General features: G+C 50.1%; 1 protein-coding gene across 1 annotated transcript in view; it reads left to right on the top strand.

The window, feature by feature from the left end:
• LOC147710144 (E3 ubiquitin-protein ligase TRIM11-like) overlaps positions 1-14714 on the top strand; it is a 188138-nt gene extending 173424 nt beyond the window's left edge. Inside the window, exon 6 of the mRNA XM_086920838.1 lies at positions 13946-14714. Within this exon, the coding sequence (XP_086776964.1) occupies positions 13946-14460 (515 nt within the window). The 3' untranslated portion in view covers positions 14461-14714. The remainder of the gene's footprint in view (positions 1-13945) is intronic.
• Positions 14715-16051: the final 1337 nt, after the last annotated feature.

Genomic DNA, 16051 nt, shown 5'->3' with positions numbered 1-16051 from the left:
CCACATAGTTCCAGTACACTCAATACCACATAATTACTATCTGTATAATTCCACTTCACACCATGCCACATAATTCCACTACACAAATCCACTCGACACAATTCCGCAACTAAAAATTACAATCCAACCCACATTATTCCACTACACAGCACATTCATACACACACAAAATGTGTTTTACACAGGTAAAGCACATTGCCATTTACAATGCCACTAGCTCTAACCCAAACAAATGTGAGACCTATTGCATTTCCAATGCTTGTATTTGATTTTCGCTGTAAGATGAATGAATGAATGTACAGCTACATAACAAGAGCAGCTTTGTTTTTTTTAGATCATTAATGCTCATAATATTTGTGCAAAAATGAACCCCTTTGCGGTCGATGCTAAAACAAATTCAGTTTGGGATGGATCCCTAAAGACATTTACTAATTCAGTGACAGCTCGGCTTGTAATGCGGGTTTACCCATCGTGAATTTAAAGGCTCAAACAGTAATCTTTTTTATTTTGATATCTCTATCAGTATTTCATATAAATAATATAACAGCAGTGACACGATGTCACACAAGGCCCTTTTCTGTTTCTCGATAGCGCATGGTATATTCTCCTAATGGGAGCTTCTTTGTTATTCACATGTAAGGGACTTAAAGCTTGAGTATATCATCACTGCCATTTGCTTTCACGCACACAAAGCACTCCACAACGCCGGACCAGCCTACCTTAACAGCAGACTCAACTTCTACACCCCCACCCGCCAGCTCAGTTCCGCCAGCCTCGCCCTCGCCGCTATCCCCCACATCCAACGAATGACCTCCGGCGGCAGATTCTTCTCCTACCTCGCCGCCAAGACCTGGGACACCCTCCCTACCCACATACGGCAGACCCAAGACCTACTCGCCTTCAGAAGACTCCTCAAGACCTGGCTCTTCGAGCAGGAGGAGCCCCCCTCCCCCTCAGCGCCTTGAGACCCTCACGGGTAAGTAGCGCGCTCTACAAGTACTCTGATTGATTTCAAGGTGCCCCAGCACTGACAAAAGTACACATAACCCGGAAACATCCCACAAGGTTCGTCTTCATGGTAGATATGTGTTGCAGCATTTTTTATGTCATTTCTTTTTTTAATACAGGTGTTCAATTATACATAATACTAATTATATATAAGGTAACAGAAATGGCAATAGCGATCGCTAAACACTTATAAGGTCCCAAAGGTGAGACCTATTGACTATTCCAATGCTTGTTTTTAAAATTGGGTAGACTTGACCAGACTGACTAGCATGCGATCCACTCTTTCCCAAAATGTGACTTTTTGTAATGTTCTTTCCTAAGCCTCTGACGCTGTCTTTTAGTCGGCTGTGTGATGTCTTCAAGTGGGTCGCACCTTAACAAAGTATGGGTAATATGGGTTACTGGTTCTCCCAGATCTATACTAGTTTTGCGAGGTGGACAAAGCAGAGAGACACCACAGCTTTCATTTCTCCTGTGGCACCTGCTAGTTAACGACCTTTGGGCTCCACAACGCCGCTGTTCCGAAATTACTTCACTCGACTCCACTGTAACCTTTCCTAATTGTGTTGTTTTTTTGGCAAGGAACTTTATTATTTGAAGCACAATTGTCAGAATTTGTTGGTGTGGTAATGTCCACTGTTTTTGAAGTTGTCTTTAACTGCAGCTTAATGTCGTCCAAAACAGAGTCTACAAATCTTGGAAGGGATGCCAGCAGGGGCGGTGGGTGACATTGCAAAGTGGTGGGGCGCAAAGTGATTTGCATACAGCACCGTAGCGAGCGAGCGAGCCCGAACCCCAAATATTTTTTAAAAAGAAGAAAAATCGTGCATTTTCAAGCAAATTTGAGAAAGCAGGAAGGTTAATAAAGCAATTGTGAAAGTGCAGTTATTACATTAATAGATGGCATAACATAGGTAGCTGCTTATTCAGTATAATCACACAATGACCATGCAAGGTTCCACAGCATATTCTAAAGCAGAACAAAACAAAACGCCCACTCTGCGACGTTTCCCACTTTCACTGAGCTATGATGGACTCTCTGCCCTCCTGCACTCTATGGCACCCATGCCCTGTGCACCGTCTACCACTGCGTCACACTCCCCCATGCGCATACCACTCGGTTTGTACTTGTAACCCCATACTTCATCCGCTTTTTTTTGTTGTTGCAGTTTTTATATAGCGCGAACTCGACCACAAGGTATTGCAGCGCTTTACATGAACACCAATCACAATACACATCATTTTCGATAAACATGGGGAGATTAAGTAATTTGCCCAAAATCACAGGTTGTTGAGCCGAAGCCGAGACCCAAACCTGATTCCCCAGCTCCAAGGTCGGTAGGACATCCTGGGGAGGGAGGAGAAAAAGGGAGGGGGAGAGGAGTCAGGGGAGCCCTGGTGAGTGTGAGAAGAGGGGAGGAGAGCCGAGTGAGCGTGTCCCGGAGAGAGGGAGTGAAGAGGAGGGGGGCTGAGCGCGGACCCCGCCAGAAGCAAAGGACGAGGGGCTGACTAGAGTCAGAGACAGAGAGAGTGCAGAGCAGAGACAGAGAGAGAGAGAGAGAGGGCAGCTGGCACCAAGGAGACACAGAGAGCACGAGGCACAAGGAGGAGCAGGGCGCACGTGCACATAGTCACATCAGGGCCACATGAACACCCGCCCCACATGCCCAAACCCGCAAATAACACAAAGACACAAGTATTAGGTTTGGGAAAAATTGCTGCAGGTTTATTACATACAACATATGTAATGACGGTGGGTTAACTTACGGGCGATCCTAGGGCAGGCCGCATTCTCGCCACCTGCCCGCCTGTTGAGCCAAACAACACAGTGGCGAACCACCCAACTGTTGTACAAATACCATAATTATACTGACACGCCCATTTGCTGGGCGTGACTAGGCAAACCCCCGGTTGCACAGGCCAACAACCGCCCGAAGGACTACTGGGGTGCCGACACGGATTCCTGCACCTCCCATGAGGTTACAGGTTAGGCTCTGAGGTTATGCTCTGGCACCCCTATGTGCCCGCTGACGTCCAGCGTTTGCACCTCTCTTCTTCCGGATCGCCCAGTAACTCCGCCTGCAACGAAAAAAGGAACACATTAAATGCTCCCCCCTGCGCCCCCTCAAGCAGACACTCTGGGTTAGAGGAAGGGCGGGAAAAGAGTGTCCCAACAAGGAACTACAACGTCCGGAGCGGCAAAGAGGCCTCCCCAGCGGGGTAGAGGTCAGAAATACTCTCGCCGGCTCCTCCCAGCCGCCCCGGACGTGCATCACCTACACAGTCTCCACCAACCAGGGGAGACTGCCATGGGTGAGGAACTGCTATGTCATGTGGGGGCGGGACAGCCCTCCATGACTAGGAGCCCGCCCTCCTAATGGCCACTGCGTGGCCTCGGGCAGGCGCATAGTCACATCAGGGCCACATGAACACCCGCCCCACATGCCCAAACCCGCAAATAACACAAAGACACAAGTATTAGGTTTGGGAAAAATTGCTGCAGGTTTATTACATACAACATATGTAATGACGGTGGGTTAACTTACGGGCGATCCTAGGGCAGGCCGCATTCTCGCCACCTGCCCGCCTGTTGAGCCAAACAACACAGTGGCGAACCACCCAACTGTTGTACAAATACCATAATTATACTGACACGCCCATTTGCTGGGCGTGACTAGGCAAACCCCCGGTTGCACAGGCCAACAACCGCCCGAAGGACTACTGGGGTGCCGACACGGATTCCTGCACCTCCCATGAGGTTACAGGTTAGGCTCTGAGGTTATGCTCTGGCACCCCTATGTGCCCGCTGACGTCCAGCGTTTGCACCTCTCTTCTTCCGGATCGCCCAGTAACTCCGCCACAGCCCAGTGCGGTGGTTCCCGCTGCCGCACGGGCCCCCCACCATTATTACTGCTCTTTACCTGCAACCTACACCTAGAATTGCTACCTCCAGGCAGAGGAGGAACAGGGCAACGCCCATAGGCATGGGGTGCTACCATCAGGCACCAATAAACCTGTCCTACAACCCCTCAGGGAAACTAAAGGGGGTAGGAAGGGGCCCCTACTACAGAGGCCCTCAGTAACATGAAATAGGCTGTCCAGCGCGAGCCGCTGGGCCACCCCCATATCCCTTCCCACAGAGCGTCAGGAAACTGCGCCATGGAGTCACTGATACATCTGAATTACTGTCTACAAATCCAGCAGGGAGAATAATTGTGCTCACTGACACTAGGGAATAGGAGGGCACCAGACATACTATAGAACTAGGACGAGTCCCAGTTAAGCGATAATCCGGGTCCACAGGCCGCACAGCCGGCATCCCCTGTCCTCTTAGGTTTTTTGGCTGGAAGCGGCTACAGACATAGTACAGTAAAGTAGCTAGACTGAAGGCCGACTACGACCACTTCCCGGGGACCGCAGCGCCTGCAACCGAGAGGCCCCTCGGCTGACCTGCGCAAGGGCATGCATGGATAAATGCCAGCCACTCCGACACCAATAGCCATCCACCCGGGAACAATCCCACTACCCCAGTAGGGAAGACTACCCCAGGCAAGAGACCAGGTGATGGGAAGGGCCCCCCCAGCAGAGAATCCCTCCCGAATGAACAAGCGCTGTCACAAAACCAATCAACTGCCCGATTCCGCGTCAGCAACTAATCCCCCAGGATACAGAAATCTATTGCAGCACTCACATGCATATATTGGAGTGACTAGCGAAGTGGTCTTGCAAGAGATAAACTGAAAACCACGGGGGCAGCTGAAAAACACTTGCCCCCCCAGGTAATGCATTAATTCCTAAATAGGGCAGGAGAACCAAGGAAGGGGGGGGAATGACTATGACGTAAGACCCTACCAACATGGGAGAGCAACACATGTGCCGTTATCAAGGGTGCACAGGTAGAATTTCTCAGTTTAAAGTGGTTGCCATTATTGCAGTGCTCTATGTACCTGTGTTGATACTCTTTGTTGCACACCACACCACTTCTCTTGCCGCACTGTTTGCTATTTTTCACGTGCTTATCTTAACACTTGTACCGGTGCAAACATAGCCTACGTAACGTTTGATCTTGTACTTGGGTGTCTGGTGTGCACTGCGTGCTAAACCCATTGCACCCCACACCGGGTGGCAAGTTTGCCGACGGCCTGGCCCAATCACTTGTGCTGCACCCCCTTCGCCTGCCCTAAATAATAGGGGGGTACTAACAACTCCTAGAGTTCTAAGCATATATATGATTACCCTAGTTAGTAATCCAGCACATGTAGATTCATACAGACTTCCCAGGTGTAACTAAATACTTAGCCTGGGCTGTCAAGCAATTACACCCCCAGTATTTCAAATAATAGCAAGCCACCTGTTTAACCTACTGGAGTAATTACGAGGACCCATACATAGCTGACAACGTCTGGGAATATGTAGGTGGCCCATCCAGTCATTTTGTTTATGACGTGACATAAGAATGTCTATGTCCAGCACTTCACCGCATGTTAGAAAAGGACTAAAAGAGATCGGCCGTTGTGCCTAACTAATAGGATGAAGACCTCTTTGTGGTAACTGGGGGCAAGGTAACGTCAGCGCTTTGAAAATAACAATACATAAAAGATACTGGATTTTCTTTGGAGAATACCTGCGCGTCAGATACATGGCAGAACTATCAAATTAAAGTAGTCGTGCGTTGCCCGGACAACAGGTTACTTACTTAACAGGGCCGAAGTGCAGCGCTATCTATAGCTGTGTTTTGCCTTGTTTACTTTAAGCATGAATCGCAAGGTTTGGGTGCGCGGTGCCTGTCTAATAGGGCAATGAGTGTGACATTGGCACTGTTAAGAGGAAGAAAATGGGCCCCAGGAAGGAGAAAGGGTGACGAAATTGCAGCCATGATCACTAGAGTAATGTCACTTTACCCTGAAATACAAGCCCCTACCGTGGAACAGAATGAGCCACATTGTAGGGTAAATTTCCCCCGGCTCCGGGGTTCCTTCCAAGGAGTACAGATGGGGTAAAAGACCGCCCCCACCCCATATACACAGCCAGTTGCCTGCTCACTGGCTTGGGCCACCACTAAAAGTGCGCACTAGACCCTTTAAACACCCCACCATCTGCATATAATATACTCTTGCAGCATGCCTACCGGACCCTTTTCCACTTGTAACGCCCCACAAGCTAACACGTAACGTAACTCAGGGAAACTGGTCTTGCCAAACAGGTCTGGTCATATAAGAACAGGTGTAGGGTCTTATACATCACTTCTTGTCCTGCATACAGCTAAAATATTATCATGCCAGTTCTATCACATGCTAAGCTGCTGACATCCTCCCACCCACACCATTGCAGAACTTGTAAAGCCGGCCTATAGATAGATGAGGGAGTACCAGGGCTACATAAGGGTAAAGTTATAAGCTATAGTATTAAGCTATAGAGTAAACCGAACATATCAGACCTGATGACCAGTGTCCCTACCACTTCCAGACTTTACAAGGGGCAAATCAGTCATAGAGCCTCTATTTCTTAGCCCGAATGAGCCGGTCATACTAGGATCTCAATGGCAACTCATGCTAAAACCCTGGACGAAAAAACAGATAAAGCGGATGGGTAGCAAACGGGCGGGGCATCATGTCCTAATCGTGCCTGCCACTCGAAACCTAACCAGGCCGCGCCTGGGCTAAAACAACATGCATCAAGTCCTAAACCCAACAGGTATAAAGCATGCGACCGACATCTGATCATCTGAAGATTGAATGTACTCAATTTCGCAACGGAATGTATAGGAAGAAAAGTAGCTGGTCTCAAGAGGGGGGGTACCTCTGTTGAAGGGGGGGGGGGGGGGGGGGGGTGGCTATTGTCAGGCCAGCCAAGCCAGCGCATAAAATACGTGTCGCTCAATAAGCCTGACCAGGGGGTCTGGATGGTGAGGGCGAAAGCCCCAACACCGGGAACCAGGATGCTTGTATCCAAACCAGGGAGGGCCAGGATTGGCAGGGAGGGCTGGGCTATTCCCCAGAGAAGACGAGACTAGAATACTGCACATATAGGAGCGTCTATACTGGAGTGGCGAAGAGAGCTACCGGACGAAGATGGATGCAATCACAAGGAAGAAATGTTGGATGAGGCAGGACACCAGCTAACCACATAAAGTACCGTGCTCCTCATTGCAGCGGACGGCACGGAGCCTTCGTGTAAGGGGGAAGTTACCCTGCTCCATGCCTGCGCGACACTTACTTAATCGCACGAAAGCAGGTTTATGCCTAACCATTACCTTGGTAATGCACCTTTACCTAGGATAAAGACCTACAAGGAAGACACAACGTGAACACAGATATAGCTACCGGGCAGACGACAAAGCCAGGCAATCTGCATTAAATGTATTACCCAACACGTGGACCCCGCAGTTACTGCTACAAACCAATGACTAATTTAGGGCTTCTGAAAACCGACGATGCATCCTCAAAATCTTGACCCACCAGCGATAGAGTCTTGATACAATGCCCTACTTTGGAAAGGAGTTACTCAAGAACCGGGTTCCCCCCAATCTTGCTAATACAAGAACAAACCACTGTATGATACTTCAGAGTATCCCCTCGCACATAAGAGGAATACACAGCATAGACTTCCCAATCTGGGGGGGGGGGGGCACCCGTTTCTAGATGCATCTTGACTCGTCAGCGCACAACAGTAAGAAGTTATTATCCTATCAGTTAACCCCTTTACGAAATCCTATTCATTTAGTCCCTAGAATTCCCGTGGTTAGATTGCCAGGCTGCAGAGAAGGAGACCCCTGCGTTATTCTGCAGGAGTCCAATCAAGGACCATCGAAGTGCATAAACCTCAGAAACTTCTCAGCAAAGACCGGTCCTATGTAAGCAGTGTCATACTTATTGCATTGGCAGGATAGCTCCGTCGTAGCACAGAAGACAAACAGGAAGGAGGTGTGGTAATAATGCCATGCATCCAATAACAGTAAACAGTATATTATACGAGTGTTTATGGAAAGCACAAACTCCAGACTCTGTACCATGGTTGGGATTGGCGTTACTAATAGTAGTGCATTCCTAACCAAACAAACCTTTTTTGGCACATTAGGGTCATGAGACTGGTGGAAACATAAGGCTCCAATCCTGTACTTGCAGTTCGCAGGCAACTCTTTGATGACAGTTAAAGGCTCGCAGTACTGTATTAGGATTGTAACTTATCAAAGAAGAACAAAAGTGTCCGTTGCAAAAGCGGAAACCACTGAGCTTATCCAAGTAGCCAGAATCGAAATTATTATCCGGTATTTTATGGCCCGGGCGAGACGCGGGTAAGACAACGCGGCGCAATACCCAGTTCCACTTTGGATAACATACCGCGTACAATTTGGCACAGAAGGAATGCATAGCTACATTGATTCGCTGCGGACTAGCAGGCCGAAGCGTCCCCATCGTCATAACACCCGTTTGAGCTGCCACTGGTATTCAGAGGGCCAAAATACTGCCAGGAATAGGAGTACCGTCGCATGCAACCCAGACCCCCAGCCCGGCCTACGAAAGGCCTCGTGCATTACGCCAAATCCCTCGCACACACTCGACTCCATCTTGAGCCAACCCCCGATGCATAGTTGATACATACCTCGCAACAAAGGCTGAAACAGGGGACCACCGCGCAGCCCGAGGAGTGCGAGGAAGAGGGGGGGGGGGGGGTGCTCGGCGTGCCGGCCGGACCTGCAGCGGGAGGGAATAACACAATTTAAGAGATGCCGCGCGCAAATTAAATCCGTTCCGCGATTGGGCCTCGAGGTGCGATGGCCCCAATGCTCCCTTGTAATACCGACCACCATCAACTAAACTGTGCATGGGATAGGCCTACCCTCGCACAGAAATTACCATGCAACGCGTAAATAAATATGTCACACGAATGGGCCTCGAAGTAACATGGCCCCACGATACTAAACTCGCATTTGTAACAACACAACACAAAGAAATGCAGAGAACGGAAGTGAGAAGCCAGTGAATGCCGACGGGCGCTCACTGATTACTGCCCGGAAAAACCCCTTTTGCAAAGCCTGTCCCCAGCCCGACAGTGATGCACAGCAGACATGCATAAACATTACTCGATACTCGACCCCGCCTACTCTAGCCCCCCCCGACGGGGGGCGCGGGCACGAGAGGGGATAAACTACCCAGATCCCCGGGCACCAGGAATTAGAGCCGTCCGTTAAACATCGCGTCAGCGGAGGACACCCTGCGACCCCCAAAAACAAATTGAAACATGTAGCGGGCAGCTACTACACCGATGCGTGAAGAGAACTCATAGTCAATTAAAATAGCTGTGAGTGTTCGTGCCAAACCGAAGCTCACCAAATGCCACTACCTGGACCCGATAAAGAAATGTGACTTTCGGTTTCCAGACTGAGATAAGGCGAAAATAAAACACGCTGAGTTATCTACAGAAATGCCTACAAAATGCAGATAAGGCTCGGGGGAAGTCGAACTCTGGCGTCTCCCCCTCGAAGTGTGGACCCACCCGAAATAAACTACGGCCCATACACATGAGATCATACATACAAGATGTTAATGTAACGGTGACACCGGTCATATAGCTAAAATTGAAAACATGTCCTATAAGTCAAGCTTGCAAGAGGGGAAAACCGAAGCATCGCCCAGGCCATGTGATGAAGGCAGCTGTACCAGTGATGCAAAATACTAAACGCGTGAACAGTACATGATACCTATCAAAGAATGAAAAGAAATCCCTCAAAGACGAAAATTATTGCAGTCTTCCAGGATGGCTAGAACCCTGTTTCCCTGCACTAAAGACGCCAGCTTACAAGTGCAGCCACCTCCTCGCGCCAACAATAGAAGAAACACCAGGGGATAGCTTTCCAAGCCCGACCAGATGCAGGCTGGAAACCACAAAGTTCCGCACCCGGCAGGCCTCCCAGGTTCTCCAAGATCCCCCTATAAAATCATGCACGTAAGGATTAGACACGTGGGGATACACCCGGAGGTCACTTTTCTGTGAGCTGTGTGCAAGGCGGGCAATACTGAAAGAAAACAACGCTCACTGATCCGCAGTAAACATCCAGCAATGCATATAACTGCCTAGTGCCTCTAAAACATTCACCCATAAATGCTATTGATATAAATTCCAACTAGCGAACACCTAAAATGTTCGTCTTATATGCCATTTAAACAATTAATCAGCCAGTCTTGCGGATCAATCGCCGAGGCGAGTATCATCCCTGCCGCGCCGAGACTCGAACCTTGGTCCCAGGCCCATTCACTGTTTCCGAGTCAGCCGCTCTAACCCGTGAGCTACACTTCTCCCCGCCACCGCCGAGGGCACAATGCACCTACCAAACCGCTCCGTTCCTTCTGGAAAACCCTCTCTATTGCCCAAGAACCTGCGAGGAACCGGACGGGCACCCAAATGCCAAAAAGCACAAGAAAGGCCCAAATTTAACCAAAGACCGTCCAACACCGGCCCGGCCCGCCCCCCCACCAAGACGGGGGACGACGGAAGGAGGCCGAGATGCCCCGCCACTCACCACGTGTACGAGACAGACCCGACGTCTTAAAATCCCGGCAACTCCTCGACGCGACCCAAGCAGAAAGACGAGGACAAAAGAGTGTCCCAACAAGGAACTACAACGTCCGGAGCGGCAAAGAGGCCTCCCCAGCGGGGTAGAGGTCAGAAATACTCTCGCCGGCTCCTCCCAGCCGCCCCGGACGTGCATCACCTACACAGTCTCCACCAACCAGGGGAGACTGCCATGGGTGAGGAACTGCTATGTCATGTGGGGGCGGGACAGCCCTCCATGACTAGGAGCCCGCCCTCCTAATGGCCACTGCGTGGCCTCGGGCAGGCGCAGAGACATCCTTCAATATAGATGAAGAGAGAGCGGAGGACATAACTGGGCAAAGACCAAGAAGGGGAGAATGACAAAGATGGGGCAGAAGAAGAGACAGGGGGAGGTACTGAGAGCGGAGGGGCAGACAGAGGGCTTGGGCAGAATAAAGACAGCGCGTGAGAGAGGAGCGCTCTCACCCCGAACACCTCGCGGAGGTACTTCCTCCTCTCCCAGGATACCTCCTGCCTCCTCACCCGGGATAACTCCTGCCTCCTCACCCGGGATACCTCCTGCCAACTCACTCACTCTGAGGTAGAGAGCTCCATCTGCCTCCTCATCTCGGACACCACCTGCCTCCTCTCCCAGGATACCTCCTCCCTCCTCGCCGGGGACATCTCTTGCATCACAAGCCCGGACTCCTCTTCGGTGAGGTAGAGAGGTTCACCTGCCTCCTCTCCCGGACCTCTCCTGCCTCTCTCTTCGGACCCCTCCTGCCTCCTCACCTCGGACCCCTCCTGCCTCGCCACAGATAGCTCCTCGCTGTCCCATTAAAAACTCTTAACCCCTTGGCCCTGACAGCACCTCCGTCAGGTAGAAAACTCAGGCTGCACTTTCAACCCGAACGCATCTGAGAGAGGTAGAAAGACCCCGGGTTGTCTGCTCTCCCTGACACCCCTGGGTGAAGAACAGAAGTTTCAGACTGCCTCCTGACCACGAGTGGACCTCAGTGAGGTACAGAGACCCCAGGCTGCCTGCCCCCCCCCGTATACCCGCCTCGGTGAGGTACAAAGACCCCAGGCTGCCTCCTCGCCAAGGGTGGACCCCAGGGAGGTACAAAGACCCCCAGGTGCCTCCTATCTCCCGACACATCTCAGTGAGGTATAAAGATCCCAGTCTGCCTGCGCCCCCGGACACTTCATCGGAGAGGTACAGAGACCCTCGTGCGCCTGTTCTCCCCCCCCGGACACCCCATCGGAGAGGTACAGAGACCCCCCTGTGCCTGTTCCCCGGGACACCCACTCGGTGAGGTACAAAGACCCCAGGCTGCCTCCTCCCCCCGGACCCCTCCCCGGTGAGGTACAGAGACCCCCAGGCTGCCAGCCCCCCCGGACACCCCTCCTCACCATGACCTGCATCGCGGATTTCTTCACCTACGAGACCACCAAGTCTGTGGTGGTGAAGAGCTGGACCATTGGCGTCATCAACCGGGCTGTGCAGCTCCTCATCATCGCCTACTTTGTCGGGTAGGCGCTGTCTGTCCGTTGGTGGATGTGTGGGTCTGTCCTTGTGTGTGCAGAGATGGACGTGTGCGTGTGCCATTGCCCTTACTGTTGTGATAATAGCACTGTGAGTCCGTCGCAGGCCATACATTCGATTTGGCATGGATCTTTCGCGAGAGGCAGAGCTCTGAGCCTCTTCCTTGACAGAATGTCCCACCCCCACCACGCGCGGCATCCAATGATGGATGCTGCACAGTGGACCAGCCAATCCTGGCGCTGCATGCAGTGCCAGGATTGGCTGGGGGGTACATTTGCTGCTCACCCTGTCGCCCTTTGGAAACCCGGGCTGTGGCAGCAAACAAGCACCCCTGGGTCCCGCTGGGGAACTTACAGTGCGCATGCTTGAGAAAGTTGCCAGCTTTCTCAAGCATGCGCTGTAAGTTCCCCAGCGCCGCGGGACTGTCACTGCGCACTACGGTCTGCTGCAGCATGAGTGTGGACTGTCACTCAAGCTGCAGCAGGCCACCCCGCCTGCGCAATTCCCGCCGGCGGCTGTATTTTATTTAGAAGATAGTTACTAGGATTGCGGCCAGCGGCCGCGATGCGGGTCCATGGTGGCTGGTGGGGCTAAGCCCCTAATCCCCAATGGACGCACCGCTGCTGGATGCCAGTTTATCTAAAACTGGACTGCAGACACAAGCAGGAACATATTGTGTGTCAACTTGTGCCCTCTGGAATATAGAGAGCTTTTGTATTGAATAAGTCCACCTAGATGTCTGACTTACTAGACTGGTACGGTAAGGCTTCGATGACAGTTTGAAAGGAACTAAGCAAAATATCCCACGTATTGTTGTCGTTTCCTCCCCGTCAAGGGAAGTGGCGGTCCAGTACTTCAGCTTGCCGGGAGATGTCTGGAGACGGTGATAAGGGGGGGGGGGCAGGCCAGAGGTATTCCTTCTCCCTGTATCAACACAGGCTTTGCCTGTGGCTCCACCTGTGAGTGGAAAGGTCTCATCCAATTGAGTCTTCCTCCAGAACTCGAATGGAATTCGAGAGCCCTATTAGAGAAATGCCATTAGTAATTGACTGTTTTGTTCCTTGGACAGGATCCTTGCCGTCCAAGCCTGAAAGTTGAGGTTTAAAGCTGTTATCGTTGGAATTAAATGGTTGGTGCACCTCAACTATCACTTGCCTAACCTTGACCTTTGTCAGGACAGTGTTTGGCTCTATTACACATTTAGCCACCAGTGGCCCATTGTAATTAAGATACAGTCCCTCAGGAACTTTATCCAGCTCAGACTGCAAAATCCCTGAGTCATTCTGACTTCAATGAGCTGAACACCTGAGTTTACCTTCCCTCCATGGCTCGGAAGCTCCTTTTCGCCCAGTCCTCCCACGGGAAGGCAGGTTTTTTAGTTTTAATTTCTGCGTAGGTAACAGATTTTAAAGATATTTAAAGAGTTTTGGGTGTTATTTCGGAAAAACCAGGTTAAAATGCACGTAGCAGGCTTGTAATCCACTTGCCTCGTTGTGATATGTAAGTAAAGCAGTCACTGGATTCTTTAAAAAAAACAAATTTCGTCTCGATTTCCCCCTTTACTATTTTGCTGGTAGTTTGAACCTCTGCTATAATTGAAGGAAATCCCCTTCTTGTTCAATCAATCAATCAATCAATCAATCAAATAAACTTTATTCTGTTTCACAAAAGTAAACTATAAAAGGTACCCCCCTTCTTGTTTTGTTGTAGCCTCTGCTTGCGTGGGTTTCATTTTTTCTCTCTAGCGCTGTGTGCTCCTTCCGGATGTGGTGTAAATCAATCATATGTACAACAGAAGCAGTAATTACAGCCTTTCTTGGTGTCTTTAAATCTCTAATTCTGAATCTCTTCTCTGCAGTGATGGTGACTCTGGATCTTGACACGGCTCATCCTGGGATCCTCCTGTCTGAGGGGGGGAGACGAGTGAGACAGACAGACACATGGCAGCCCCTGCCGGACACCCCCAAGAGATTCACCACCTCCTGGCCCTGTGTGCTGGGGAGCGAGGGGTTCACCTCTGGCAGACATTACTGGGAGGTGCAGCTGCTGCAGGAGGGGGGGTGGTGGCATGTGGGGGTCGCAGCGGAGTCTGTGAACAGGAAGGGCTTCTTCCCATGGTGCCCTGAGGGGGGAGTCTGGGCTATGCATGGGTGTGGGTGTTGGTACACGGCTCTCACCTCCCCTCAGACCCCTCTGTCCCCTCGTGACGAGCCCCTGAAGCTGGGGGTGTATCTGGACTACGAGGGGGGGCGGCTGTCCCTGTACAATGCTGTCTCCATGGAGCTTCTCTACTCCTTCCCGCAGACCCCCTTCACACAGAGGCTCTTCCCGTACTTCCTGCTCTGGGACGGAGCGGAGATGAGGCTGGTGTGAGAGTGACCCCCCCCCCCCTCCGACCCCCCAACTGTCATCTACAGTTCAAAGAATCTTCAAACACCAACATTCCAAAGAATCTTCTTCACAACGACCCTCCCACGTGTTGCCATGTCACCCAGAAGCCTCACCTGAAACTGACTGCTACATATCTCTTTCCTTGTACATTTTTTAAAACAAGGGCAGGAAATGTTTGCTGTGTGAATCATGCACCAGACATCATGTAACATATGATAAAGTCTCTTTAAACTTCAAAAATGTGTATTTCTTTCACACGTGGAGCTTTGACATTAATATGCACATTATAGCGCTGCGCTGAGAAGTACTTATTGAAAGTGATTGTTTTTAAACATGACCCTAGAAACCAGTCCTGCCCCGCCCAACAACAGGGATATTATTAATGACCTCAGACGCAAGACAGTTGTCACGTGAACCCTGTATGTAACTCAGATTCAGGGCGGCTTTAGGACAGTGCGACCGGTGCAGATGCACCTGGGCTGACCTGGGAGAGGCTCTGTGTGCAGAAATAACTTTGGGTTTTAAAAGCACCTGCTGCTTCCTTGTGTGTCTAGCAGGTTTCAGGCAACAATAAAAATGTCAAGATGACACAGGTGAATAATGTTTCTGCTGGAGAGAGATCGAAGTTTGGTCTTGTCACAGTTTCAACTCATCCTTAAGTAGCGCAGAGGGTTAATATGCCGGCTGCAAAGAACATGTACATGCAGAACACAGAACGTTAATCCTCATTGGTTTGTGCAACATTTCCTATAGACTGATTTACACATATAAGATTCATTGCCTCTGTTAATGTGTGTTTGTTGTAAAGTGCTCTGACACCTACGAGTTGGCATGAGTAGCGCTATAAAACAGAAGACATGCGTATGAGAGAGGGACTGTACTGAGATGGGTGCCACTGTTGGAAGGTGGGAGTGTAGGAATATTTAATAATGGTGTCATGGGCGGAGGGGCGCAAATAAATATTGTTGCACCTGACGCCTCTAATTCTAAAGCCGGCTCTGCCCAGATTATTTTAGATCCATTAATTCAAACGCAATCGTTTTTGTAGCGCTGGTATTCTAAACTCACGGTTTTGAAGGTGCTTTCATATGGGATAAGAAAGAAAATGGACCATCAGTGAAATCAAATATTTTTCTAGGATCACAAAATTTGGTTACGCTGTGAAGCCGCAATTAATCCAGGTGTTCTAGTTTCCCTTCGGACAAATTACCTACTAAATGGGTATCCATTTGTCTCTCCTTTTTACCTTAAATGTTAATGCTTTTATGATCCATCACCTGTGAATTAAGCTGATATTTCTTTGCAAGGGTTTAAAACTTCTTTCCGATGACAGTGTTTTTGTAACGTGAGCATGACGAGGCCAGTGAAGATATATCACAATACAGAACTATTTTAAAATATTGCAGTTCCTAAACTGCAAAGATTCCATCACATTTACAGACCATCATGTATAAGTTGTTTTCTTGTGAAACATCTGCCCTGCTACACGAGCCACTATTATAATTTATGAAATGTGTATTGTGCAAAGTTATGCAGATTCTGTGAACAATGTGCAATAATGTTATATTCCAGC

Source organism: Lissotriton vulgaris, chromosome 5, assembly GCF_964263255.1.
Source record: "Lissotriton vulgaris chromosome 5, aLisVul1.2, whole genome shotgun sequence".
NCBI lineage: Eukaryota > Metazoa > Chordata > Amphibia > Caudata > Salamandridae > Lissotriton > Lissotriton vulgaris.
Note: the sequence above shows the minus strand (reverse complement) of the source record. Positions and strands in the feature narration are given on the sequence as shown.